This window comes from Penicillium macrosclerotiorum (assembly GCF_028827735.1).
Source record: "Penicillium macrosclerotiorum strain IBT 26536 chromosome Unknown utg000007l_segment0_segment0, whole genome shotgun sequence".
Classification (NCBI taxonomy): domain Eukaryota; kingdom Fungi; phylum Ascomycota; class Eurotiomycetes; order Eurotiales; family Aspergillaceae; genus Penicillium; species Penicillium macrosclerotiorum.
Window position 1 is genome coordinate 1,632,437 of NW_026643086.1, and position 24,759 is coordinate 1,657,195.

Genomic DNA, 24,759 nt, shown 5'->3' on the forward strand with positions numbered 1-24,759 from the left:
ATTAGAATTCCATGCAAGGCCTCAGTCAAGGCCATGTCAGCTGTGAACCGAGATACTAGATCTATACTCTGCCCGAAAGGGAGGCTGAAGACCATGGCCACGTAGTTTGGGTTCTGGGTCCAAGCGCCGGAGAAAAGCCGACGGAGTCACGGATTTCATCAAGTAATTCTTTTATGGGCCGTACGCCCTTCGCACGGCACAAAGTGGATCATTGATTGAAGGAAACACCCACCATTGGCTCTAAGGTACACGATGACAAGCCTCAGTCTGGCATCCTGAGATCCTCCAACCCCTCTCGATACATTGGTACTCCGTCAACTCGGCCAATCTGAATGAGTCACCACGCTGTCGGGAACTACTTGATCTGAGCGACCTTGCTACTGTCGCACTTGTTGCTTCACGTTCTCAAAAAACATTTCTTCTTCATATCCCCAGACAAGCGGGCGAAAAATTGCGAGACAAAATGGCCATGGATCAGCTTACGCCCTTTGGGAAGCCAATGCTAAAGCATTGGCTCTTTGATCCGTCCTATAAGAACCTCAATCACGGTCCGTGCCTTAAGATTGTCTTGCCCAACAAGTTGAACGCAGCAACTAATTATTCAACACAGGCTCTTTTGGAGCGCATCCTGCCGCCGTGCGTGAGGCACAGCGCGCCTTTTTAGATCTCGCCGATATCCGGCCTGATCCGTATATTCGTCAACAGCATACCAAGTGGCTCGCGGAAGCGCGGCGTGATGTCGCAGAGATTATCCATGCCCCAGCAGACGAATGTGTTTTTGTCAAAAATGCCACTACCGGTGTCGCAACCGTCCTATATAATCTGAACTTTCAACCCGGCGAAGCTCTGATCTACTTTGAGCCCGTGTATGGCGCGGTTGAGAAGGGCGTGGTCTCGCTACAGGAACACAGCGCCCTCCAATCCCGCAAAGTGTCTTTCGAATTTCCGATCTCGATGGATGAGCTTGAAAGCCGGTTCCGCGACGTGGTTCAAAAGACTCGCGACGAAGGCCTGAAGGTCCGTGCCGCCGTTTTCGATGCCATCGTCAGCAATCCCGGCGTGCGATTTCCTTTTGAGCGATTCACGGCGATCTGTCGAGAAGAAGGTATCCTGAGCGTTATTGACGGCGCTCATGGTATCGGTCATATCCATTTAGATATGAGCAAGCTGCAACCAGACTTTTTCGTCTCTAATTGCCATAAGTACGAAAAGCCCTCTTGAAAATTATCCCCTGTCCAAAGACAATAGCCGTCCACTAACCCGCTGTATTTCAGGTGGCTGTATACTCCCCGCAGCGCAGCGGTTTTATATGTGCCCAAGCGCAACCAGCACCTCATGCGTACAACATTACCCACATCATGGGGGTTCATCCCCGCGCCCGACTCACCTGAGACTGGCCTCTCGGTGTTGCAGGATGCCAATGCAGAAAAGGCCAGAAGCCTTTTCGAGGAGCTTTTTGAGTTTGTCGCCACCAGCGACGACTCTGCCTACATCTGTGTTCGCGCTGCCTTGCAATTCCGCAAGGAGGTCTGCGGTGGCGAAGACGCTATCATCTCGTATTGCATCAATCTTGCCAACGAAGCAGCCGAGGCCGTTGCCAATATTCTGGGAACAGATATCTTGCAAGAGCCTGATCTGAAGCCGGGTGACGTGAGCCTCATGCGTCAGTGTGCCATGACAACGGTGCGCTTGCCCATTGCCGTTGCTGATGGGGGCGCTGCAGTGCCTGGGGCGCTTGCTACTGTCACGCCAGAAGAAGCGCTCCGGGTCTTTGGGTGGATCCAGCAAACGCTGATGAATACACACGACACGTTTGTGCCTGTCTTCCGCCATGGTCCATGGCTCTGGACTCGTTTGAGTGCACAGACCTATTTGGAAAAGAGTGATTTCGAATGGCTGGGAGGCATTCTTCGTGAACTGTGCGAAAAGGTTGCTCGGAAGGAATTCTAGAACGAAGAAGCACTCTATGACTTGCTAGGAATTTGTGAGGCCGATTTTATGACATAATAGAGTCCAGTATTTATTAGGCATCAACGACCATTGGCGAGGTTAGAACCTTGAACTACGGATTGTATGTACCAGAGAAACAATCGACCCGACGTGGTTCGGAGCTAAGCTAGTCTCCAAATGTCTCACGGAATAGGATTGAAAGACTGGTTTCTTTCTTTGGATTGTGTTGATAGAAAATATGCCGCCAATACAGCGACGACTCACATACTCCGCTGTGCGTCCTGCCATTACAGGAAACCTCAGTTTCTTGCTTGCTTTTGTATGGTAACCAGGGTATACTCAGAACACAACACCGTAAGACGCTAGTCAGCGAGGTAGGAGATATTCAGCACTCACTGCCAACAAGCACAGAGTGTAAGACATCATCACATTGAGCATCATGTTCCATTGGATCCCATCTTTAGCAAACCTATACATTTGAAACCTATATGTTTGCAGGCGATACAGAGTGTTCTCAGTGTGGATGTACAAGCTTTACTGCTGTCTCGATCACCTCATCGTCTGACCAAAACACGAATGAGGGGAACCCAATTTCCTTTATATGTTTTCGATTTGCCCCCAAGGTACCAATGTGATTGTCGTCTGGTTCTGAACTCCATCTCCACTATGTCTGTCGCCGCTGAAGTCGAAGCCGCTAACGCCAATTATGCTGCCACCTTTACGAAGGGCGCGCTGGCACTGCCTCCGCAACGGTAAGCAGCTCAGGGCGGATTCCGCCTAGACTGCCTGAAGATTGCCGGGCGAAACATAACTAAATATTTGGATCTGATAGGAAGGTTGCGGTAGTCGCATGCATGGATGCGCGCCTCGGTGGGTTGTCTCGGGTGGATACAATATAATTTAATCTAGTTGCAGCGACGCTGATAGGCCTGGATAGACCCTGCCCGCGCCCTGGGCCTGGAAGAAGGCGATGCTCATGTCATCCGCAATGCTGGCGGCAGGGTTACGGATGCACTACGTAGCATCATCATCTCGCAGCAGCTGCTTGGTACTAGGGAAATTATCATCCTGCACCATGTATGTCTATCCACAGTTACCGCTACATATGGAGGGAAAGTTTTAATAACAAAATTCCTTCCGCTAGACGGACTGCGGCATGCTTACGTTCACTGATGAGGTGATTCGCGGCAAGATCCGCGATGAGCTGAAGCAGAATGTGGACCATATTGCATTCTTGCCATTTGGAGATTTGAAGCAGAGTGTGCGAGACGATATCCAACTCCTTAAAGAGAGCCCACTCGTGCTAGATGTCCCTATCACTGGCTACCTGTATGAAGTGGAATCCGGCAAGATTGTCAGAGTTGGAAGCAGTACGTAAATTGATGCGGCGATGCTATTGCGTTTCTTTCCGGCGGGTGAATTTATATATCTTTCGTAGGTGAATACATTTCGGTCTCAATCCCAAAATACATTTCTTTGCAGTAGGTGTTGTAAATGGTCGAAGACTAGTGAATATGTACACTGACAGAAATGAAAGAGTCCTGGGAGGACCGACTATGACACGATGAACCCGCCCATGTAAAGTGGCAAGCTGTCTTGAGAAACACAGGGGGTATGGAAGATAAACAAAAGAACACGCTGAAAGAAAGTCGCCTATATCACCAAACAAAGAAGACCAATATGCAGAATGTCCCGAAAAAGTTGTCCCGCATAGTGCGTATCGTACTCGTCAAATCCTAATCGTCTCAGCCACTTCCACCTCCAAAACGGCTCCAAACCCAGCCTGTCAATCCACCACGGTGGCTTTCGCCCCGACTGCCCCGTCTAATATGAGATTCACTTGTTTCAGGAGTCGGCGAACTAGGGCTCGACCTCGATACCGAGGAACGAGCACTGCGTGAACTGCGAGAGAAGGGAGAACTGCGGCGCCGTCGTCGTCGCCCGGAAGTTGGGGATTCGGGGCTATCTGGAATGATGACGGGGTTATCGCTGGTGCCTTCGCCAGTATTTGTGCTACAATTCATTAGTTGAGGTGCTCGGCTGTGCCACGCGCTTCGAGGATCATCGCGACTTACGTGCCAACCGCATCAATGCTCCGACGGCAGTGTGGGCAAGTATTATGCTGGCTCAGCCACGCCTCAATACAGCTGTAGTGGAACCAGTGGGTACAGGGGAGCACCGTGACTTCTGTGTCCAGTTCCACGGCATCCATACATATTGAGCACTCCGTCTTGCCATCCGACCCCATCATTTGTTTCGTCATTTTCTGCCTGGGGAGCGACCGGATGGCGCTTTCGGACGCGGGGGGTGGAGCCGTGCCCTGAGCATTGTGATCTATCATTTCCGAGATAACACGGTCGAGCTCCTCCTGCGAGTAGACCGCGTCCCCGTTCCGATTCAGGTTCAGCAGGGCCTCGAGCATGGCCAGAGGATGTGGAGATGCCACTCCGCGTGCGCCATGCCGACGAGGCCTGCTCTGAGAAGTGGGAAATTCGCTATATCGGAAGGTCTCGAGGAGTCTGGAGTGATAGTTAGCCCCTTGTTGGATGAGATGCACGCCATGACCGCTGCCTGCAGAAGGATACATCGAAGAGGAGTGATGGACATACTCGGCTAAACTTCCTACCGGAGCTGCCATCGGTTGCGGCCCTTCTGCATTGCGGGGAAAGAGGCCCTCGTCGCCTGCATGTCTATGCATTCCCGTATGATCTTGATCTGGCCACCCGGGCGAGCGCGCGCGATAAGGGTCATGTGGCGACATTGCCCGGTGGCCTGCACCATCATATGGATCTGAAAAGTTCTGGAAGATCGATTCAAGGCTCTGGAGCATCATGGGAATCATAGGATTCGGGTGAGCGCCTCCTTGGCGCGAAAACCCGCCGCCGATGGTTGTGCTGCTGAAGGTAAAACGACCATCGGGCGACCTGTAGGAATGGTGCGAGTATCTTGGAGATCGAGAATCCATGAAGTTGTGTGCTCGTGGAGGAGAGTCTCCTTCGTACGCCCACGGATTGTGGTCTGCCCACGGATTAATAGGTGGCGAAGGCGGATCTTCGTCGTGTTCAGACTGTGGACTGTCGGGGGGGGATTTCGACCTAAAGGAAGGCCAGGAGATTAGAGAAGGGGGAACAAAGAGACAAAGACATCAAGCACCAAATAAAAAGCAATCATAGGAGCCACGTACAATCTCTGTGAATTCGGATTCGCAGTGCGGGCAAGTTAGGCCACTATGATCTTGCGACCACACGCCACCACAAGCATGACAGAACACCCGGTTGCCACTATCGGCCATGTCCCTGGGGGTGAGCCAAGAGCTGAAACGGTGGGTGTAATGAAAAGTGCACGAGTTGGGAAAGGAACAAAGAAGCGTTGGAGGATTAAGTCGCCGAGTATTGAGGCGCGGAGTAGTCACGAGTCATGGTCTTATCAGCGCGCGGGGCAGGACACAGCAAACAAGTTGCCTCGGTCGCTTAAGGAGCACCAGGGGCGATGAAGAGGCGCAGGAAGAGCTCGATGAAGCGAATAGGAGGTAAAGGGAGAAAAAAAAGCAAATGTTGGCGAGAAATTGGACGTGTTAAACGCGACTGGGCAAATGACGTCGGAAGAAGCCTCGTTTGCCTTCTCCAAGTCCGCGAAGGTCTTGAAACAAGCGAGACCACGATGAAACCGATCGGGCTTGAAGGAAGGCGTATAGTTAATTCTGCAGCATAAAAATAGTAATGCAGCTGAATAGGCAGCGCCGTTTCTTGCGTCGCCAGTGAGACGTTTCGGAGCTTTGTGATGCAAGTGGCAAGGAGGGCCAAGTTTGGAACAATCTGGAAAACCACTGTATACTACGCCCTATATATCATATAACACTCACTCTACTTGGTAGACGCCCCGGCGTGAGAAAATGGCCATGGTCAGGATGTCGTGTTCACATTTATCTTCAATCCATTCACGAATCGAAAGAAATCTCAACAACCAGGCGATTTCTAGGTGATAGTTCTTTTGATCATCGTTAAACTATAGTGGGAGGTATATGTGTAATGCACCCAACACTGGACCCGAATCAACGTATGTAGCCGCCGCGGGATCGGCGGGGAAAATAGTCAAGAGTAGAGACAAGTGAAAGGAAAGAAACGAAGCAGAACAGAACGCCTTCGAAGATGCTAAGAAGCAGGCCTAAAAAAAGCTCCCACATGAACAGTATACAAACCCGACGCAAGGACGAGCGGTCGGCTGTGCCACAGCCCTTGCAGGCCGCGCCAATCCCAACGCTCACCGTCTTCTGGTTCCCTTGAGAATCAAACTGCCCACCACTCCAGCGGCGACGGCTAAGCCCCCCAGGATAGCAACGCCCATCAGGCCTTCCTTTGCCACCTTGTCGTCAATCAGGGAACCCAGGCTGGTCGCTTGCAGGTTGGCCGGCTCCTTCTCCAGTAGCAGATCATTATACCGGCGAGCCTCACCATAGTTCCCAAGCTTGAAGTTGCCCAGAGCCAGATAGTATAAGCATTCTCGTCGGCGTTCCGGGGCACCGCGGAAGATTTCTGACAGCAGGCGGACGCCTTCTTGCTGCTCCGGGCGATCGTTCGACTTGATTAAACCCTGTTGAGATATCTCCCCCCGCCGATCAGGCGGAAAACATGGGTCAGCACTTGAACTGGCAACGAGAGAAATTTGGACGACGCTCTCCTCTCACTATCATGGATCGGAACATACCCATGCGTAGTTAAACTTGGTCTGGATGCCGACATAGTCGCCTTCTTTTTCGTACTGGTTTCGCAGCACCTCCAGCTCTTCGGGCTTCAGCGGGCTAGATGCCGGACGAGGCGTCAGTTCGCATGGATACGGGAATAGGAGAAACAGTCAACCGGGGGGAGGGGGGGGGCGCCCAAAGAACAACACACCTTTCCGCATCCGCGGCATCTGTCAGGATGGTTAGTCAAACAGTCGGGAGCCGGGGAGGGGAGCACTGCGTTGCCTACATGGAAGGTTTGACATGTTGCGGGTATCAAGTGGTTTGCAACGAGGCGAGGGAAAAGCCAGAAAACACCAGAGCCGAAAAGCTAAAGACGAGGCAGCGGAAATCACAGGCCAAAACGTCACTTGCGGAGAGCATCACGTGTGGCGGTGCACATGTGGCTTGTTGCGCCAGCAACAATCGACCCCATCAAAACATCTCGCCATCCCACCATTGACAAAACCACCAACCACCAGATTAAGCTCTACGTCTTGCGATCTTTCCTTCCGCCCATCATGTTGCTCGATGAAGACCCTGCTACCGTTCGTATTCTCTATTATCAGCGTTCTATCACCTGGCTCATCCAATTTATAGCTCATCCATCACACCATCGGCAACTTCAACATTCAACCAGACAAACAAGCCGTGACGCGCATCAATGACTCCCTCTCCACCCTTCAGCAATCTCGCGACCTGCGTATGCGTGAGGCTGAGACTGCCCTGCGCAAGCTTGGCCGCCACCTGAACTCCCTCAGAACCCAACACGAAGAGGCTGTGGCGGTGCACGATTCCAGTAAACACGCCGCGGAGATCGTGGAACTTGACACCAAGAAGTTCCGGATCGCTAAGGCTGCATCTGAACTGGAAATTGAGAGTGAGCGTCTTGAAAGCGAACTTGAAATGCTCAAGGAGCGGTTGGCCGACCTCGAGTCGCAGGGCCTGGAGGGTGACGAGACCACGCGCCGCGAACGCGAGGCAGATGATGCAACAATGTGCGTAACTGTGATCGTGGATGCCCTCAATGCACCCCTCCCCCGCCGAGCTTTGGCTAATCTTTGAATAGTTTGCGATTGAAGATCTTCCGCTCTCTGGGCATCGATATCGAACCTGACGAGGCAGGCAATTTTAGCCGGGCGGTCATTCGGAACAGCCGCAAGGGCGATGTGCATGTCGTCAATATTGATCCGAAATTCTCCCGCTTCTTCTATTCAAACTATTTCTGGTCGACGATGCAGGGGTAGTGAGAAAGAAAAAAACTGTCCAGGTGTTTATTTTTTTTGGCGTTTCTCTGGTGGCGAGGCTTAATACAATAACCGGTGGAGTTTGTCTATACCCCAATTTTCTGAATCTTATACCTCTCATGATATCATGACCTGTTTTTTCCTGGCTGCAAAGTTTTCATATTCATTTGGGTATATTTAATGTACACTGGAATCACCGCTCTCGGAGCGCCTGCAGAACTCTGGTCCGGTGTGCCTCAGACATGGCTCCATCTGACGCCTGTTCAGGCTGTCCATTGTGGAAGGTCTTCTCAATGGCATCCAGCAGGCTGCCTTTTTCCGTTGCTGGCAGGTCTACTTTCCAAGAGGCTGCCCATTCTTCCTCGGCTCGCAGCAAAATCTGCTCCACTTGACTCATATCAGGGATATCCGATCCATCCCAGGTCAACGCAACCTCTTTCGATAGGGACTCGGACTCATTATCTGCGGACACTGTCGCAGCTTCGTATCGTGTCTCCACTCCCAATAGATCCAGCCCAAGCTCCTGAGCACGAGCGTTCCAAAGCGCCTGCTTCAGTGTTCCATCTCGCTCAACCATCATCCAGAATAAAGGATAGCGGCTCCGTGCTAGTGCGTCTCGTACGCCCTTTGTTGCCTCGCGCGGGCTCACCAGCATGCCTACCGTTTGGCCCGTGCGCCAACCGACAGGCGCCTGGCGGAACGTCCCCTCGAGCTCGCGGACCAGATTGGGCCCGAGCTTGTTCTTCAGTGCCTTGCATTGCACCAGCACGCGTAGCGCACGCTCCCGTTGGCGCTCGGGCAGGTGCCAGGTGCCCACCAGGTCGATTCCAGCATCGTCGCGACCACCAATGCGGTGCAGCGCGAGCGCGTACCTACGTAGACTTTGAAGAACAGTGTATTCATAGTGTGTTCCGACGTAGACAGTGCTAGTCGATGGGAGAGATACGCGCTCGGCGTAGGAGAGAAAGGTGCTCAGGCTGTTGTGGTTTTGTGAGGGCGGAGCTGGCGCGGAGGGAAGCTTGAAGAGGCGGCGGGTAAAGAGTGTGAGATCATGGTGGCATCGAGAACTAGAGAAACAACGACAAGAATTCAGAGATGAAGTTCTGCTTGACTTAAGCAACGACACTCTGGCAACAAGGCCATAGCATGGTTGCAGGTGTTGCATGGAGAGGGTGTCGAGAAAGAGAGATGCGCGGCTCACCGCATTCGCAGCTTCTCTCCGCATTTCGTTTTCTCTTATCTCAGCTTCCGGTTCAAAGACGACACTGTCGTTTCCTCCACTTCCCAATCAACAAGTTGCCCACTATGGCAGACATTCTAACCCAACTGCAAACCTGTCTCGATCAGGTAGGTTCTTCCCTGCGTGCCGAAAAAGCCCCTCCGCTAACAGAAACCCGCAACATAGCTTGCAACCCAGTTCTACGCAACACTAGGCTATTTGACAACCTACCACGACCACTCTCCCGCCATACCACCCCCGAATGTGACCGATGCCGCCCCAGCCCTAGCAAAAATCTCCAAGAATGGGTCTGCACCTCCAGTTCCCGCGTCCGTCGCAGCCTCAGCGGCAGCAAGCGGCGCAGCGGCTGGCGGGGCGCAATCACCGCTTCCACCACCAACCCACCAACCTGGTGCGTCTGGCGCAACTGAGGGTGAAGACCCGAATCAAGTCCCAGAGCCAGACTCCCCGCGTGTTTTTGCAGCCCGGCAGCGTGAGTTGGCGCGAGATCTCATCATCAAAGAACAGCAGATCGAGTATCTGATCTCTGTCCTGCCGGGTATTGGTGCTTCTGAGGCGGAGCAGGAGACTCGCATTCGGGAGTTAGAAGTGCAGCTGCGGGATGTGGAGAAAGAGCGCGTTGCTAAGGCACAGGAGTTGAAGAGCCTGAGACACCGGTTAGAAGAGGTCCTCGGGGCTGTGTCGGTCGGTGTTTATGGAGGTCGAGAAATTCCGAAATGATCTGCCTTATTTCTAGTTGGAGAATGGGTAACAATAGGCGATGGGCTTCAGATACCCCGACATTATTGGCTTGCTTTTTTTTTTTCTTTTGAGGAAAAGGCGTTGGAAAAGCGGTGTATTTAAGCTGCATTTAGATACCAGTTGATTAATTTTGAATACAGTCTTTCTCTGCACTGAGCAGAAGGCATAGTGTGTTTTCTTTCATAGCCGTTGTTGGTCTAATAACTCCAGTGCTCTCGGGTCCACTGTGGACTACTTTGGACATGATTGATGCTGGAGCGCCATTCATCTCAACCCCAGAATGTCTCCAGCCGAAGTGCCCTAATTTTGTTGCAAAATAAAGAAATGAAGAATCAAGAATCGACAGCAGATACGATCATACTGAGTGGCATGGAATTGTAGATGTAACCGCACCAAGTGTATCAAATTCAGGTGAATGAAGAGGCTATCTCTAAGCTGGGGTGAGAAGCAAAAGGCATCTATGTAAATAGGCCACGCGCGTGTATAGGCCAGAGCACTTTGAGGGGAGAAAAAAAAAAAAAGAAAGAAAGAAAACACCCGATTTATAAAAGCATGAAAATGCCAGCGCCGTAGGTAAAAATGGTCAATCTCCTCCGCCCGGGTATCAAACGAAATAGAACTCAAATTAACCATCCCTGCACCTGCAAAAACTAGCCCAGAAACAAGATTCGAAAGTGTAGATTGAAAAGTATAGACGGCGTTGAAAGACGCATAGTGTTGTGCAGTATACCGTGGGTGTTGTCTGGACTATTTGAACAGGCCGCGGTACTCTCTCATGCGAGCCTCCTGGACTTCTCGCTTGTCGAGCTTACCTCTGTTCATGCTCATGTCAGCAAGCTGCTGCTTCTTCTTGGCCAGCTCGAGAATCTTTTCCTCAATACTGCTCTTCATGATGAATTGGAAGGTTTCTACATCACGTCGCTGTCCAAGGCGATGCACACGATCCACTGCCTGCGCAACCGCAGCGGGGTTGTATTGAGGCTCCATGATGAAGACTCGGGATGCAGAAGTCAGATTGAGGCCCACGCCACCGGCACCAATGGTTGCAAGAAGGATGGTAACAGAGTCATCGTTGGCAAAGTCGTTCAAAGCCTTGCCTCTTGCTGGTAGAGACATAGTTCCATCCAAACGAACGAAAGAATCTAAGCCATTGTCTCGCAAAGCAATCTCGATTAGGTCCAAATGTGTAGTCCAGGCTGAGAAGATCACCGTCTTAATAGGAGGTTCATCAATCAACGTTTCACTCTCCGCAGCGATCTTCTTCAAGTGATCAACCAAAGCAATGGTCTTAGTGTGTGGTCCTTCGTAATCGCCGAGGATCTTGCCATGCTTGCGCATCTTTTTGCTAAGAGCTTGCTCCTCCTTGAATGCATCGTAGCCGCCTGGAGTGATGGCGATATACTCCATATCAATCCAGCCACCACATACCGTGCATCTGACCTGTGAATCGGTGTTCATATCGAACGAAGGTTTCCAGCCTGAGAAACAGTCGACACAGAGAATATGGTAGCAAGGCAAAAAGTAAGCCATCGCGGCATCCTTATCAACAGATCCAGTATCTGTGAGGGGATCCTCAAGCTGCTTATTGCACAGGTTACATTTGTCACTGTTCGACTGCTTCATAAGGTCCAGCATGTCATAAGCTTTTTTATCAGTCACACTAGCCTTGTCGGGGCCGCCTTCTTCAAGGTCAATTGCATCCTGCACCGTCAGGCCCTTGATTCTCTTCCGATCATCAACATCCAGAAGTTCTTTGCCATGTGCACTTATTTGTCGCAAAATCATCATGGCCTTCAAGACATGGTGATACATGCGTCCACCCATCGAAGTTTTTTCCTCTCCAGCGATCACCCGCATCATCACGTTAGATTCGTTGCGGAAAAACTCATGGAGCTGATGCTCCTTCTCCGAGAAACTCAAGGTAACGATTCGGTCTAAACGCTTCGGAAGCTTGATTCGATCCTTGGTTCGGCGTAGTGTGAAGGAGTCGATTAGAACTCGCAGGCTGGCCAAAACTGTGGGGTCGCCAGTTTTGAATGGGCTGATTATATGCTGGGAGAATCGAGCCCTGTCATCGTAAGGATATAACCTCAAGAACTTGGTAACGGACAGAAGATCTTCGAGTCGGTTCTGAATTGGAGTACCAGTGACAGACCACCGGCGCTGGGCATGAAGGCTCAAGATTGCTCTTGTCTGCATGGCATTCTGCTCCCGAATGGCATGGGCCTCGTCAAGGACAATGCGAAACATATTCATTTTTGCCAAAGGACTACTGCTTCTGCGTTTCAAGCTTCGACCTGAGACTTCGCTCAAAATCGTACTATACGTCGTGATCACCAGATCATACTCAGCAAGTTCATCCACATTGGTCGTACGAGATTGGCCATGGAAAACGTAGCATTGTAGAGAGTCCTGTTTGAGATGTTCTTTCACCTGCTGCGTCCAGTTGTTGACAGCAGTGAGCGGGACGACTAAGAGCGTTGTCCGGGTGTTGCGAATACCAGGAAAATGGCGAATCAGGTCCCGTTGAGGCATGCGCTCTGCCCAGTCCTGGGCTTCCTGCAAAGTGGACACAGTCAAAGAAAGAATGCTAAGAGTCTTTCCCAGACCCATCATGTCTGCAAGAAGACCTCCCAAAACCTGCGGAGGTTCTTGATCAAGCAATATGCCACTGATAATCTCCCGGTATTGTTTGGCCCCGTTTCTTTTTTGTCCCATACGCCAGAGAGAATTGTTTTGCTCTTCCTTGGGCCCAAATTTTCGATCTTGTTCCTTCTCGGTCATAAACCAAAGTGCTTGTTTTTGATGGTGCAGGAGAGGTGTTTGCACAGCAGACGGAGGCTCCATTGTGGGGATATCCGCACTGACAAGTTGATCAAACATCTTCATCACGGCATCATTCACCTCTTCTGCCGTTCGCACCTCATATCTGACAGCTGGGCCTGCTCGATCACGGCCACCGTTGTTCGCTGCGGCTGTGGCGGCCAACGCTCGTCGTCTTTCTGCATGTGGGTTAAAAACCGGGACACCATTCTCTACAAAGTTTGGTGTACCCAGCCAGACATTCTGTTGGCCGAGGAAATTACCAATTTGCTCTGCACTTTTTCGTTCACCATAGAGTGTGAACGAAGCTCGGTAAGCCCCATTGGTGGGTTGCCATACCACTTCACCTTCTTGCTTTTTGCGCATATCCAGGCGTGCCACAATATCAAGGTGTACGAAGGGTGCATCAAGCAAAGGGCACAGAGCTTGGGAAGTTTTCGCGTCCACGTTGCCAAATTCCTTGCCATATGGATCTTTGACTCGGATGATCAAGTTTTCCTTAGAAGGTTGGCGATCTAAGTCTAGCTTCATTGAAGACCATTGCAATGCCTCGTCCCCGAGCACGGGGTTGGCGCGCGGCTTTGGCACAAGAAAGGCAACGATCATGGCGCTTTCAATTTTGCCGTAGCAGACCCGCTGAGAACTGAGATCATTTGAACCTGTGACTTGGCATTCATCATCATCTTTCGTTTTCGAAAAGTCCGCCGTCAAGTCTACCACATCTGACAAGGCCGGAACTAGCGGGGAAGATGGCTTGGCCTGGCCGTCTTTCATCCACTGGCCAAGACCTGTGACTCCCGATATGGTAACCGGCTTTTTCGTGGCATCAATGTTGGAGTCGCCGTTGTCTATTTTCATCCTTTTCATTGTTTGGTGTCTTCTCTGTTCAACGTCATATATGCCTTCGATCAAGTTGCGCGGGCGGGCGCTATCGTCGCTATCGCTGATTTCATAGTGACTTCGTTTCGCATCGCTTTCATTCCCTTCTTCTCCATGGATGCTGGTAAATTGAACAGTAAGGTCGTGCTCCGGGTTCGTCTTGGTATTACGCGCTGGGCTCGAGGTGGAGGACATGTCGCTCGAGAAAGGATCACGAGGCTGGCTGGGGAACGAGGCCATGATGGGCACTGTTCCAAGCGGTGCAATGGAAGGTGAAGGTTCGCAAGAGGATCGGTTCGAAGCAGGCTGTATAGAACTTTGTCGAGTCGTACCTGGAGAGTGTGAGCCAGCGCTTTTGGATGAGAGCAAGTCGATGGGAGATTCGATAGAGAACTACGAGGGCTCTCAGGGGCAGACAGGATCTCATTAGGAGCTATGGGAGTCATAGTACTATAATCTTTCTCGGGGGTGGGGGACGAGGGGGTAGATCGATTACCATTGCGCTGAGTCTGCTTCCGATAACCCTTTGGGTTTAGAAGCATCGCCGCATGGGGCTCCATGGTGCTTCGAGGAGAGCGGCAGGATGGAATTAAAGTGACTTATCTAGGGAGCCAGGGAATTTAGGGGAAATGAGAGAAAGAAGCTTGGCGAATGAACGGTCTTCGATCAGGTTGAGGCTCATCAGAACGGAAAGGTGCAGGTGACCGAGTGAACGAGGGGCGCGGTCCCGACGCGAAGACTGTCAAGGTCTCGCGACATCTGAGGGCACGAAGTTCAGTGTGGGGTATGAACACTCGGTTGCGACCAACGTCGCGGCGATCATGGAACTTCAGGTCGTCACGGTTAGGGTCAGACGGAAAAGGTGGGAGGTGTGGAAGGCAGAGATCATGACCTCACTTGCGGTGCTTTGCTCGGAAGATCCCGCCGATAAGGGCGCGCTTATCGAGATTCCAACCAGCGGCAAGAAACAGAGAACAAGGAGAAAACAAAAGCCAGAGGCTCGCGTATATGAAAGTCTAATAAACATCTAAGTTGTCTATTGATCTTGTATGGGATATAAATGGTATTACTCGGTGGATAACGATACATTTTTCAACATACTCACAAACCCGCCCTAAAGGAAGTTCAGCAGGGCCGCCAGGGATAGTCATGCCAGAATCAATAGAAAAACAGAACTCAGCAATACGAATCATCTACTGTTTCCTGCTAGCTAATACTTGATCTATATTGGAATGACGTCAACTAGATGGTTCTTCCTGTAGGAAAATTTGCTTATATTCAATCTATGTTCAACAAACTGAGAGATATAAAGGTGAACCATACTGATCTACAGTCAACCTAGGTTACATATTTGCTCGACATTATAGTTACCCCTACTTGAAAGTAATTTTCATCTCATTATATCCAGGAGAGATTCTGGACGATGGTATCATGGAATTAAGTCTCGTCATATATGCTACATGAGGCGCTCAATCAATACGCCGCAATCAAAACCGAATAGCCAGACAAGGTCTATATACAACAAAAATTCCCCCAATCGATCATGAGCATGGCGTGCGAAGTTAAAAGACATGGAGAACGCTGTAAATGCCTCTACAAAAAAGCATCCGCAATATATCTCCGACAAAAGAAAAAAAAAAGGGCAAAGAAAAAAAAAACGGTGCCACTGGTCCCACTGATGGCTTCCGACGACCCCGAGAAGCGAACGCTAAGGAAACATTTGCGAATTAAATAATCTGATGGGAATTCAAGGGCACGAGGGACAAGAAATAAGGAAGAGGGAAGAAAGAAAAACCAAGGGAGGAAAAATGGGGTAGAATCAAGGAATCTGGTTTCTCAACACCAAGTAAAGACGGGGTTCTTGCTCTTGACCGCCTCTAAGCGCTCAACGATGACTTTGCGCTGATTGCCTTCCATGCCCTCGGCGGCAGCATAGCCGAGGTCACCCTCGAGATCATCACTGCCAAATGTGTTGACATGGGGCACACGGAAGGACAGAGACCCTCCATGCTTGCGGTGTTTATTGGGTCGCGAGGGCTGCGAAGGCCATCCATCCAGGGACCGAGCATAAGCACCATCTGCATCTTGACGAACAAAATCGCCACCATCCAAAGTCGCAGGGATGTCAATCAGATCTGCCCCTGGACGACCACGATTGAGTTCAAATCGATTCGGATTAGGGAGGTCATTTGAAGAGGATTCGAGTCCCAGAAGGTCACGCTCGTTATGCTGACTAGGAGATATGCCTGCGCCGATATCCATTTCTTCTTCTTCATCATTTTCGTAATTCATGGCTTGGCGTCTTTGCGTGTCCATTGAAGGAGCTCGCATCGGGATAGCAACGGGCACATCGACCAAGTCATCCCAAACACAAACTCGGGTCCGCCGAGTCAGTTCGAGGGGGCCATGATCTGGTTGCTTCAAAGTCTCAACCACATTCCAGGCTTGGCCCTTCATTACAGCAATCTGACGGGCGAACATGCTTTCTTTGAAATCGTCATCTTGTGCAAACACCTGGCGGAGGGCCATCTGGGTTCCACTCCACCAGGCTGTAGAAGTCAACAAGGGGAGGAAATGGTCACGAGTCTTTTGGGAGAAAGGCTGCCCGATCAATGAAACCGGCAAGAAAAGCCATCCAAAGGGGAAACTCCGCCACTGAATTTGAGATTAGCATTGCACCAAAGAATACTATCAGATGGGCATGAATGATAGAGGACTTACAGCGTCGGGATGCTTCCAGGGCCACGAGAGGCTGTTATCAATGGCACCGACCTGGATAGAGGCCTGTTGCTCGGATGAAGCTAAGGGTGTTCCTGTACGACTCACGGCCATCATAGTCTCTTGACGCCTGTAGGGATGAGGAGAGCGTGGGGAGCGGGTGCCGTTGGAGTTGACTGAGACTGGACGAGGAGGAGGCATGAGGTCGTCTTCATCATGTTGTGGCTTGGGGTCGCTGTTTTTTGGCGGTTCCGCGACAATAGACACTTGTTCCGTGCCCCAGTCAATCTTCACCATCCAATTGTCGAGGCCACGATCCGTGTTTCGCATTATATAGTCAAGGATCACCAATTTTTCCAGCTCCTCACGGAAGGATTGTTTCAAGTTTTCAGTCCAGTTGAATCGTCGCTCAGCACTTTCGCCGCGCGAGTTAGGTGATGGCATGTGTCCATTTTCATCATCATCCTCGTCGTCAGACTGCATTCCAGATGGACGGCAAGCTTCGTTCCATGGGCGCTTCTTGCGCTTGGGTGCATCTGAAGCACGGAATCCCGAATTGTTCTGATCTGGCCATGGGTGATCGCGGAGGAAGATATTTGCATCCTTATATCCCTTGAGAAAGACCTGGAAGCTTCCTGCCTTGGGAGGAAGGGATTTCTTTCCCTTCCACGCCTTGCGTCGATCCCAGAAGTCGTAGAAAAATGATCTGGAGGATAGATAGGCAATATCGGTATAGGGGACGAGATTTGTGCGTAGGCGGGCATCGAGTACGTATGCGGCTGCTTCAGAAACATATGACAGATTGGGAATGAGACAGGCTCGCCCGAAGAAGCAAGGGAAAAGGTTCCGGTGAATCCACTTGGTCCATTTGGGATTCCGCGACGCGTAGGGTTCCTCATCCTTGGGCTTAAAAACACCCACTACTTTCCCCTCGGGATTGCGGGCAAAGTAACTGCCTGAGCTTCCCTGGGAAATCATTCGTGGGTGCACGTCGAGCTCAATTGCCAAACGGACACTTTCAATGATCTCTTCATATTCGGCTCGCGCTTTTCGCTGCTGGCCTTCGAACTCATCAGATTCCAAAGCTTCTGCTGAGATTGGTAGGACGCCTGGAGGTGCCTGGAAGACGGAGTGATAGATCTCCAGCTTCTCCTCCTCGTAGGTCTTGCCCTTGACACGATGAATCTTAAATTTGGACGCAATCTCTTCCGCCCACCGTTCTAGACGCGCGTTGATCGCTTTTATGTCAACCCCGGAGTTCCGACGGCCTCGCCGTTGAAATCCACTGTGTCTGCGGCGATGGCCAGGTGGCGAAGCGAGACCGGATGCCTGCATCTGGGCTCGGGAGGAAATGGGAGCATAACGGGGGGCGGAGGTTGAGACCGTCGATGAGACCGCGAGATCCTCATCTTCCGAGTCGTCGTGAAGGTAGCCGCGTTCCTCCTCCTCTTGGGCGAGACGGGCGTAACCCGACGTGGCAGGGCGGTTTTTCGGCATCGTGGAGGAGGGCTCGCGGAACTAGGAAGGGGAGTGAGATGAACACAATTCCCAAGCTGGTCAAGAAAACAAGTCTGCGAAAGAAAAGAAGGACACGAAGAGAGCTCAATCCATTACGGGGGGAGGAAGGAGGGTGGATGCAATGAAGACTCAGACGTGAAGACGTGCAGGCAGTGAAATAGTGGCCATCCCGTCATGCTTGATTATTATGGCCAGACTACCGCTCAAAGCAGGGGGCAGCCATCCGGTCATGTTACCTGTTATTTACCATGGCGGTGAAATTAGACCTGGCAGAATTGCTCGAACATATGGCTGCTGCCAGGGTCTAATTTACCTAGAGCTGTAACACTCGTAATAGAAATACGCACCGCCACAGCTCCACCGGGCCCCTAATCCACCGCATAAAAGGGGTTGCGCTGTGGATAGTGTCATTTCCCATGTTCGCGCCGTTCTGGTCTTTGGCTGACCCACTCGACCGACTCTCAGGTATCGAGTCAATTCGATTGGCGGTATGATCTATTCTTGGGGAATTTCATACACATCAACAATGACTCCTATCCATTTGACACGAGTATGCGGAGTACTAGATCCGTGTGGATCATCTTTGTCCACGTCTTTTTAGACATTCTGTCAGTGATTGCTATTATCAGGATATTCCGGATGCTTCCTGGATATATACTCGAATTTGATCATTTTCGAGCAGGAAATGGCATCTGCATTGGCCTTGCCCACTCGCGAGTTTATACTTTATCCCCCTCCAACTGAAATAGGTACGAATTTGTATCTTTGTCATTAAATAACCAACGGCGAGAGCCTTTGGAACGAGATGTGTATCTAAGATAGGACACCGGATACGAGGACCTTCTTATATGCATTAGATCAGTAGTGAAATCGGTTCAGATCACGACTTGTCTTAGTATACCAGGTATCACTGGTGAGGTCCTGGCAAAACGCTTCAATGTGTATGTGTACTGTTGTCCATTCAGATCGGCCTAGAATATGATGGTAACACATGAAAGCGTATATTCTCTACTGTAATCGACTCCGAAGGGATCAAAATTCGTTGAAAAAGCGTTTCTTCGATACATTGTTATTCTGCTACTGGTCATAGTTGCACCAAGGAAGGTGGATGAAGTTAGACAAGGACCACGGGCAGGTTTGGGTTCGTTGAACGTAATTTAACAGGAAAATAAAATCCAAATATTTGCGAGTACCGATTAATTCGCAAACCTGTATATTCTAGAGCCATATTGGGATCAAGACGGCTGAAACAAATGGCTGGACACGGTACATAGAAGGAAGAGGCAGGGTCCAGAATTACAGCACCCAGGCATGCTTGAACGAGAACCAGACTCGACATGCCACGGTGTTCTCGTATTGTACTGGCCATACTGTATCTCGCCCCGTGGGCCAAGGTATGCGGCGCGCGATAAGTGATAATTTCGATACGGCGCGCGATAATAACAATCGGGGAGGATAAGATCATTTCTGCATCTTCTTCTCCCCTCCCGCCCATCCTCCGTCTTCCCAAACGCATTCTCAACCTTTATTTCCAGGGTGATTGTGGCCCAGTCGCTCCTTTCGTCCTCCTCATTCTCTCGGTCGGGTTCCCTTTGCGGACCCTTTCGCCTGCTCCTTACCCGCACTGCCCAGCGGGTATCATAATCGGAATACCTCATTCACATCTCATCCGAACCGATTCTCGAGTTGGTCTGCTCGCAGACAACCTAGTTGGCGGCATCACCGGAGAGTCTTCGAGCTTGCGATTTTTCCCTACACCCTATATCGGCATATCGCGCGTGAGATCTCCGCTCAGTACCTTAGTGTTCCTTCGAGCCTTCCCCCTTGTACGTCAATTCGGTCTCCCTCGGCCGGATTTCCATCGATTCCTTGCTCTCGCCCTCCATTGTGGCTTCCATCCTCTTCCCGGCGTCGCCGATCGACCCGGCTCTCAAACCTACATCATCCGCGCATCAGACTCCCGATCTCTCTCGCTACGACACCCAGTCCGTCGAGCCCTCTGTCGCACGCTCCCCGTCCTCCGGCGCTGATATCCCGAAACGCTTCTCCCCCGTGCTACCAGAACCGAGTAGCATTGGGAAGTTCCAGAGCTCTGAATATCGAGATAACTTCCCCGGCTCGGTCTCTGTGAGCATTTCTCTTCCCGGTTTGGCAGCGCTTGCTTCAGTCGCGTCCGCCCCTACCTCGAATCTACGGTACGTTCAAGCAAAAGAGTTCATCTGATCACAACCTCAAAAGACACCCGAAAGACGAGAGAGTGTGGAATTTCTAACCCCCTCCCGCTACTTTCCTTGTGCCCCTCTCATCTGCAGGACAAGCGCCCAATGGGCTAAACGGACGCGCATTGGTTGCTGACCTGTTTTTTCGCTTCCTCCTACAGCGAATCCAACGATACGATTGGGAACATGGCAAATATTAGCTACGCGACCGCATCCCCGGCTGCTACGACTGGTGGACAGGGCAACAATCCGGTAAGTAGATATCCTTTCTGATCGAACGCATCGTTGCTGTACCCTTTGGCTCCATCATGCATGATTTTCATGGGCCTTATCGCCCTTATCTGCCACACCGGAGGTTATCAGCGCGGGTTATCAGCGACTCGCTGGGGCTTGGCACCACCCGATCCGTGCGCCTCTCCAATCCTTATCGAGCCCATCAAATCTCTCCCAATCTTATCATCAGCACACCCTCCCATCTCATCCTCATTTCTCTTCACCCCCTCCAACCATGGCGACCACATTGACTGACGACAAGCGACCTCAATTACAGCCCGTCTGCCAGAACTGTGGTACCTCCACTACTCCCTTATGGCGCCGTGACGAGCTGGGCTCTGTTCTTTGCAACGCCTGTGGATTATTCCTCAAGCTGCACGGGCGGCCTCGTCCGATAAGCTTGAAGACTGATGTGATTAAAAGTCGCAACCGTGTAAAGACCGGGCAGGGCCCCAAACGAAAGGTGAGTATCCGAGAAAAAATTTTTCCCCTGCTCACCCTTCCATCCTCCACGCGACTCCCAGATAAGAAATTTGCATCAATCCTGACCATTGCGATTCGTTCTAGTCTGGCGGCCCCGTCGATTCCAACGGCCTGGCAGGACAACCGGAGGCTGGAACTCCCCCTCTTGGCTCCCATGGCTACCGTCGCGCGTCGCGTAAGATGTCCCCGGGTCACTCGGATCGCTCGAACTCCCCCCTGTCGCGAACGGAGACGCCTGGCTTTGCTTCAATGCAAGCGCATAATTCGAATATTGCACCACAGCACATGTTCGACAGCGTCACTCCTGGCGGCAATGCTCTCACCTCTGGCAGCCTTCCTTCTCTTCCATTGCGGCAGCCTTCTCCCTCTGCTGTGGATCGTCAGCTTGAATCACCCCAGACATTCGAAAGTCTTCTGGCCCTCAATACCTCTCTTAAGACACGCGTCAGTGAGCTTGACTTGATCAATGAGCTTTTCCGTGGTCGCGTGGCCGAACTCGAGCAGAGTGACGCTAGTGCGCGTCGATCGGAGATGATTGCGCGGGACTCCGAGGCTCGCCTGCGCCGGTCTCTGGAGGAGTCACAGCGTCGTGAGGATGACCTTCGGCGACGCGTCAGTGATCTCGAACGCCAAATGGGTACCGGCGATTTGGATAGCTCAGAACCCCAAGCAAAGAGAATCCGGCTATCCGATGTGGTAGAACAGTCGTCCGAGGAATCTCCTTCTCAAGCCAAATCCCCCAAGAGCCCTTGATTTTTCTTCATTTCCCGTACCCGTTCTCTTCCTCGCGGGCTCGGTTACTTCTTGCGCGATTGCTGGCTTGTCCGATCTTCCCTGGTCCTTTTGATACCCTTCCCGACTCTTTTCATCGGTGGCTGGAATTTTCAACCAAAAAAAGCTAATTTTTCTTCCTTTCTCTTTCTTTATTTGCCCTCCTGATGCGTCGGATGTTTGCAAGAGGTCCTTTTTTCTCTCTAATAATTTGCTCCTCGCGGGTCTGTCTGTGTACGAAAGCTCCAGTATGCTTTAATAGTATTATCTTTACCTTCTTCTACTTGCCTTGCAAGATGAACGGGGCCGAACAGGTTGGGCAGGCCAAGCGCAGCGAAACCCAGAAAAAAAAATTTCAATCATACTATTTGGGCGATTATTTCGAGGTTTTGTGGGAATTTTGTGCTATGCGTCTCTGTTGATCTTGTCGGGTTCTTTTCCTGGTGGTCGTATAGAGAGGCATCATGGTCCTTGTTGTGCTATCTAGGCCAGTGTTGACAGGTCAACAGGCCAATTTGTTGTGATTTAAATCTGATTTAAGTTTCAGTGTTCCGAATCCTCATAGTTTTGATGCTTTTTTTCATCTACAATATTGGACTAAGTTGGTTGGCCAGTTGCTTGTTGACCACCGAAGGGAAGGCCACGTTGATTCGTAGTCGCAAATCGAACTGTTTTCATCACAATAATCTTCTGGTCTGCAGCAGTACGCAAGCTGAATGCAACACACTGAGGAAATATAACCATTGCAAGAACGAGTGATATGTACAATTTAAGATTAAGGGGATTCAGAGAAGATAAAGACCAAGCCGCTGAAGAGGAAGATAAGAGCATTGGTAAAAGAAGAAATGGCAGAAGATGCAAGGAGTATCAAGTCTATGATAGAAGAAGAACATGAGGTGTCAAAGAATGCGTGGGTAGGTCTGGCGTTGATGCCAGAAAGGTTTGCCGCGCAGGACATAAGAATGGTCGCTTGAGGCTGTATGATCGTGAAGGTTAATGCAGAACCACTTGTAGTTTTTTGCCAGGTCTTGTATAACTCGATACCGAACCAGTGAAAGTCTAGAATTAGGACAACTCATTTATGCGATCCGGTGATCCTTCTTCCAATTCGCACTGTGGACTCGCTTCTCGCGAAAGATGCTCCACAAACAGACACCAATGCCAGCCAGGCCAGAGAAGAATGTCAGGTAGTAAGCGGAGCGGTAACATGCTAAGCCGTCGGGACACTCACGATCACCATCATGGCCGATGACGGAGTGGCGATCGTAGACTGTGCCATATAGAAGATTGAAAATATTTCCGCTGAACACCGGGGCGAGTGTCATAACACCCCAGTTCTGCGAAAGACCGCCGATGCCAAAGGTATGCGCTGTCAAGGCAGGGAAGACACCAAACAGGAAACCGTATGCGACGCCAGTGAATGCAGAAACGACGACCAGGGTGTTAGGGTTAGAGATAGAGGAGCCTGCAAGTTGAGTCAGGGTAAAGACAGTCGCGGAGATGAAAAGGCACCAGAAGCGAGACATGTTGAGCTTCTTTACTAGGATGTCAGATCCAATTCCTAGACATGGGATTAAGCTATTAGCATGTGTCGCTTTCTATGAAACGAGGCAGATTTCATACCGCTAGAAAGCCGTCCCAAAAAGTTTCCAAATGAGAGGATGGAAACGTGCATGACCTGTCGTTGTTGAATAAACTTTGAGGTGGCACTGTCATCATAATAGAGCCACAAAGCCTTGGCCTAGAGTGGGGTTTAGTAATAATAATAGAAAAAGGCTCTGGGAGTCCTTACACTGTTACCAATGTTACTGTGGCCGGTGTTAGTAATGAAAAAAGTATCCTCACTGCGATTTAACTTACTTGATTGTCATTAGTCCAATTCCCGACAACAGGGCCATCGTTAGAAATAACTGCCAGAACTCAACATAACGGAGCATTGCCAGGCCGCGAATATCTGGATGATGGGCCTCCATTGCCATGTCGCCCAGGAAATCATCGCTAAGGGTATCGAAAGATGGTCTGCCATCTGGCTTAGAGACCAATGAGGATGTCTCATCGTTCTCAGCACCGTAGCCTCCAGGACGGTGATTGGAAACGACTGATTGCGTGCGCGCGTGCGCAGATTGCGCATGGGCGAAAGCAGTGGAATTATGGTCGTCGTAGTTTTCAGGCGCATTGCTGGGTCGGCGCATTCGGCGAGACTCGACTGGCTCTGAATCATTAGATGGAGGAAGTGATGAGTAGGGCTCTGTAGGCAATATCCGAAGGAATGGGATCGAGCACAGCGAAAGAAGAGAGGTGCCGAGGGCCAAGAGAAGTAGGAAGCGACCCGTGTCGTCCTTGAAAATGAGTGTCGAGATATTTGACCAGAACAGAGCGCTCAGCCCAAAGGCTGCCAACGGAAATGCCGTTGCAGTGCCGCGGTGGTCTGGAAAATTGGATGCAGCTAAAGGCAGACAGGGATTAGAGTTGCAGTTCAGGTATTGGAAAAGGCTCGATGGAACTTACCGGTCTTGATGGCGCCTGAAAAGGCCGAGCAACCACCTGTACCAGTCAAGAAGGCAAAAAAGCAGAGGAGGATGATTGGCACCGACCCCTCTCCGTGTTGATAAGCTGTCGGTAATTGTTAGCTGGCCACTTGTCGGTTTCATCTTCAAAATGGTCGAAAGAAACCTACAGAGATAGATGGGGTAATATCCAAGAGCGAGTAAGATCGAACCGACCAGGGTGATCAGTCGCGGACCACGAGCATCCGTCAACAGGCCCATGGGAATGCCCATGGCATACATGCCCAGGTTTCCCGCCGCACCCTGCCAGGATGTCAATATCAAAAATCTCTCGTCCAGAGGAAGGGGGCACGCGACTCACGATCAAGTTACTCTCAGTCGATGAAAGCTTCATCTGGTGCGCAAATTGAGGTGCCCATGCCGAGTACGCATACTGTCATCCCATCAGTCAGATCGAGTCTTTGGGCATGCCAAGAAACGGGGGATTCACGAACATTGGTGCCGCAGGACAAAGCTACCAGAGTCCCCGCGATCACGGAGACGACCCGGGTAGTTCTATGAGGAGGCCCGCTCATTGCAGTGGTACTAATAATGCTTGAAGATATCCCTTTTCCACCGAGAATTGTCCCACAATTGTGTGTTGTCCGCCCGAGGAGAAACGATTCGGGAG

The 24,759-nt window shown here is 50.9% G+C and overlaps 11 protein-coding genes across 11 annotated transcripts; 5 read left to right on the forward strand and 6 right to left on the reverse strand.

Annotated features, from left to right (window-relative positions):
- Nucleotides 1-463: 463 nt before the first annotated feature.
- Nucleotides 464-1,950, forward strand: N7462_007426 (putative aminotransferase family protein (LolT); the record flags this gene model as incomplete). The annotated part of the gene is made up of 3 exons (XM_057079144.1): nucleotides 464-548; nucleotides 611-1,202; nucleotides 1,275-1,950. The coding sequence occupies 3 exons, from the start codon at nucleotides 464-466 to the stop codon at nucleotides 1,948-1,950; spliced, it is 1,353 nt and encodes a 450-aa protein (XP_056931814.1).
- A 666-nt stretch (nucleotides 1,951-2,616) lies between these two features.
- Nucleotides 2,617-3,328, forward strand: N7462_007427 (beta-class carbonic anhydrase; the record flags this gene model as incomplete). Its single annotated transcript, XM_057079145.1, has 4 exons — nucleotides 2,617-2,702; nucleotides 2,783-2,834; nucleotides 2,878-3,027; nucleotides 3,095-3,328. 4 exons carry the CDS (start codon nucleotides 2,617-2,619, stop codon nucleotides 3,326-3,328), a joined length of 522 nt encoding a protein of 173 aa, XP_056931815.1.
- Nucleotides 3,329-3,695: 367 nt separating this feature from the next.
- N7462_007428 (putative RING finger domain protein) lies at nucleotides 3,696-5,242 on the reverse strand (the record flags this gene model as incomplete). The annotated part of the gene is made up of 3 exons (XM_057079146.1): nucleotides 3,696-3,963; nucleotides 4,026-5,017; nucleotides 5,135-5,242. 3 exons carry the CDS (start codon nucleotides 5,240-5,242, stop codon nucleotides 3,696-3,698), a joined length of 1,368 nt encoding a protein of 455 aa, XP_056931816.1.
- Nucleotides 5,243-6,210: 968 nt separating this feature from the next.
- N7462_007429 (mitochondrial fission 1 protein) lies at nucleotides 6,211-6,936 on the reverse strand (the record flags this gene model as incomplete). Its single annotated transcript, XM_057079147.1, has 4 exons — nucleotides 6,211-6,540; nucleotides 6,655-6,748; nucleotides 6,843-6,861; nucleotides 6,921-6,936. The coding sequence occupies 4 exons, from the start codon at nucleotides 6,934-6,936 to the stop codon at nucleotides 6,211-6,213; spliced, it is 459 nt and encodes a 152-aa protein (XP_056931817.1).
- A 135-nt stretch (nucleotides 6,937-7,071) lies between these two features.
- Nucleotides 7,072-7,917, forward strand: N7462_007430 (kinetochore Spc24 family protein; the record flags this gene model as incomplete). The annotated part of the gene is made up of 3 exons (XM_057079148.1): nucleotides 7,072-7,218; nucleotides 7,271-7,668; nucleotides 7,740-7,917. The coding sequence occupies 3 exons, from the start codon at nucleotides 7,072-7,074 to the stop codon at nucleotides 7,915-7,917; spliced, it is 723 nt and encodes a 240-aa protein (XP_056931818.1).
- A 193-nt stretch (nucleotides 7,918-8,110) lies between these two features.
- N7462_007431 (uncharacterized protein) lies at nucleotides 8,111-9,142 on the reverse strand (the record flags this gene model as incomplete). Its single annotated transcript, XM_057079149.1, has 1 exon — nucleotides 8,111-9,142. One exon carries the CDS (start codon nucleotides 9,140-9,142, stop codon nucleotides 8,111-8,113), a length of 1,032 nt encoding a protein of 343 aa, XP_056931819.1.
- An 80-nt stretch (nucleotides 9,143-9,222) lies between these two features.
- N7462_007432 (med21 domain-containing protein) lies at nucleotides 9,223-9,877 on the forward strand (the record flags this gene model as incomplete). Its single annotated transcript, XM_057079150.1, has 2 exons — nucleotides 9,223-9,264; nucleotides 9,323-9,877. The coding sequence occupies 2 exons, from the start codon at nucleotides 9,223-9,225 to the stop codon at nucleotides 9,875-9,877; spliced, it is 597 nt and encodes a 198-aa protein (XP_056931820.1).
- A 768-nt stretch (nucleotides 9,878-10,645) lies between these two features.
- On the reverse strand, nucleotides 10,646-14,160 carry N7462_007433 (uncharacterized protein; the record flags this gene model as incomplete). The annotated part of the gene is made up of 2 exons (XM_057079151.1): nucleotides 10,646-13,952; nucleotides 14,018-14,160. 2 exons carry the CDS (start codon nucleotides 14,158-14,160, stop codon nucleotides 10,646-10,648), a joined length of 3,450 nt encoding a protein of 1,149 aa, XP_056931821.1.
- Nucleotides 14,161-15,436: 1,276 nt separating this feature from the next.
- Nucleotides 15,437-17,815, reverse strand: N7462_007434 (1-phosphatidylinositol 4-kinase LSB6; the record flags this gene model as incomplete). The annotated part of the gene is made up of 2 exons (XM_057079152.1): nucleotides 15,437-16,255; nucleotides 16,322-17,815. The coding sequence occupies 2 exons, from the start codon at nucleotides 17,813-17,815 to the stop codon at nucleotides 15,437-15,439; spliced, it is 2,313 nt and encodes a 770-aa protein (XP_056931822.1).
- Nucleotides 17,816-20,241: 2,426 nt separating this feature from the next.
- Nucleotides 20,242-21,564, forward strand: N7462_007435 (putative GATA transcription factor (AreB); the record flags this gene model as incomplete). Its single annotated transcript, XM_057079153.1, has 3 exons — nucleotides 20,242-20,307; nucleotides 20,606-20,791; nucleotides 20,896-21,564. 3 exons carry the CDS (start codon nucleotides 20,242-20,244, stop codon nucleotides 21,562-21,564), a joined length of 921 nt encoding a protein of 306 aa, XP_056931823.1.
- Nucleotides 21,565-22,661: 1,097 nt separating this feature from the next.
- Nucleotides 22,662-24,664, reverse strand: N7462_007436 (uncharacterized protein; the record flags this gene model as incomplete). The annotated part of the gene is made up of 8 exons (XM_057079154.1): nucleotides 22,662-23,143; nucleotides 23,206-23,323; nucleotides 23,375-23,390; nucleotides 23,443-24,028; nucleotides 24,091-24,195; nucleotides 24,260-24,392; nucleotides 24,451-24,522; nucleotides 24,584-24,664. 8 exons carry the CDS (start codon nucleotides 24,662-24,664, stop codon nucleotides 22,662-22,664), a joined length of 1,593 nt encoding a protein of 530 aa, XP_056931824.1.
- Between the last annotated feature and the right edge of the window lie 95 nt (nucleotides 24,665-24,759).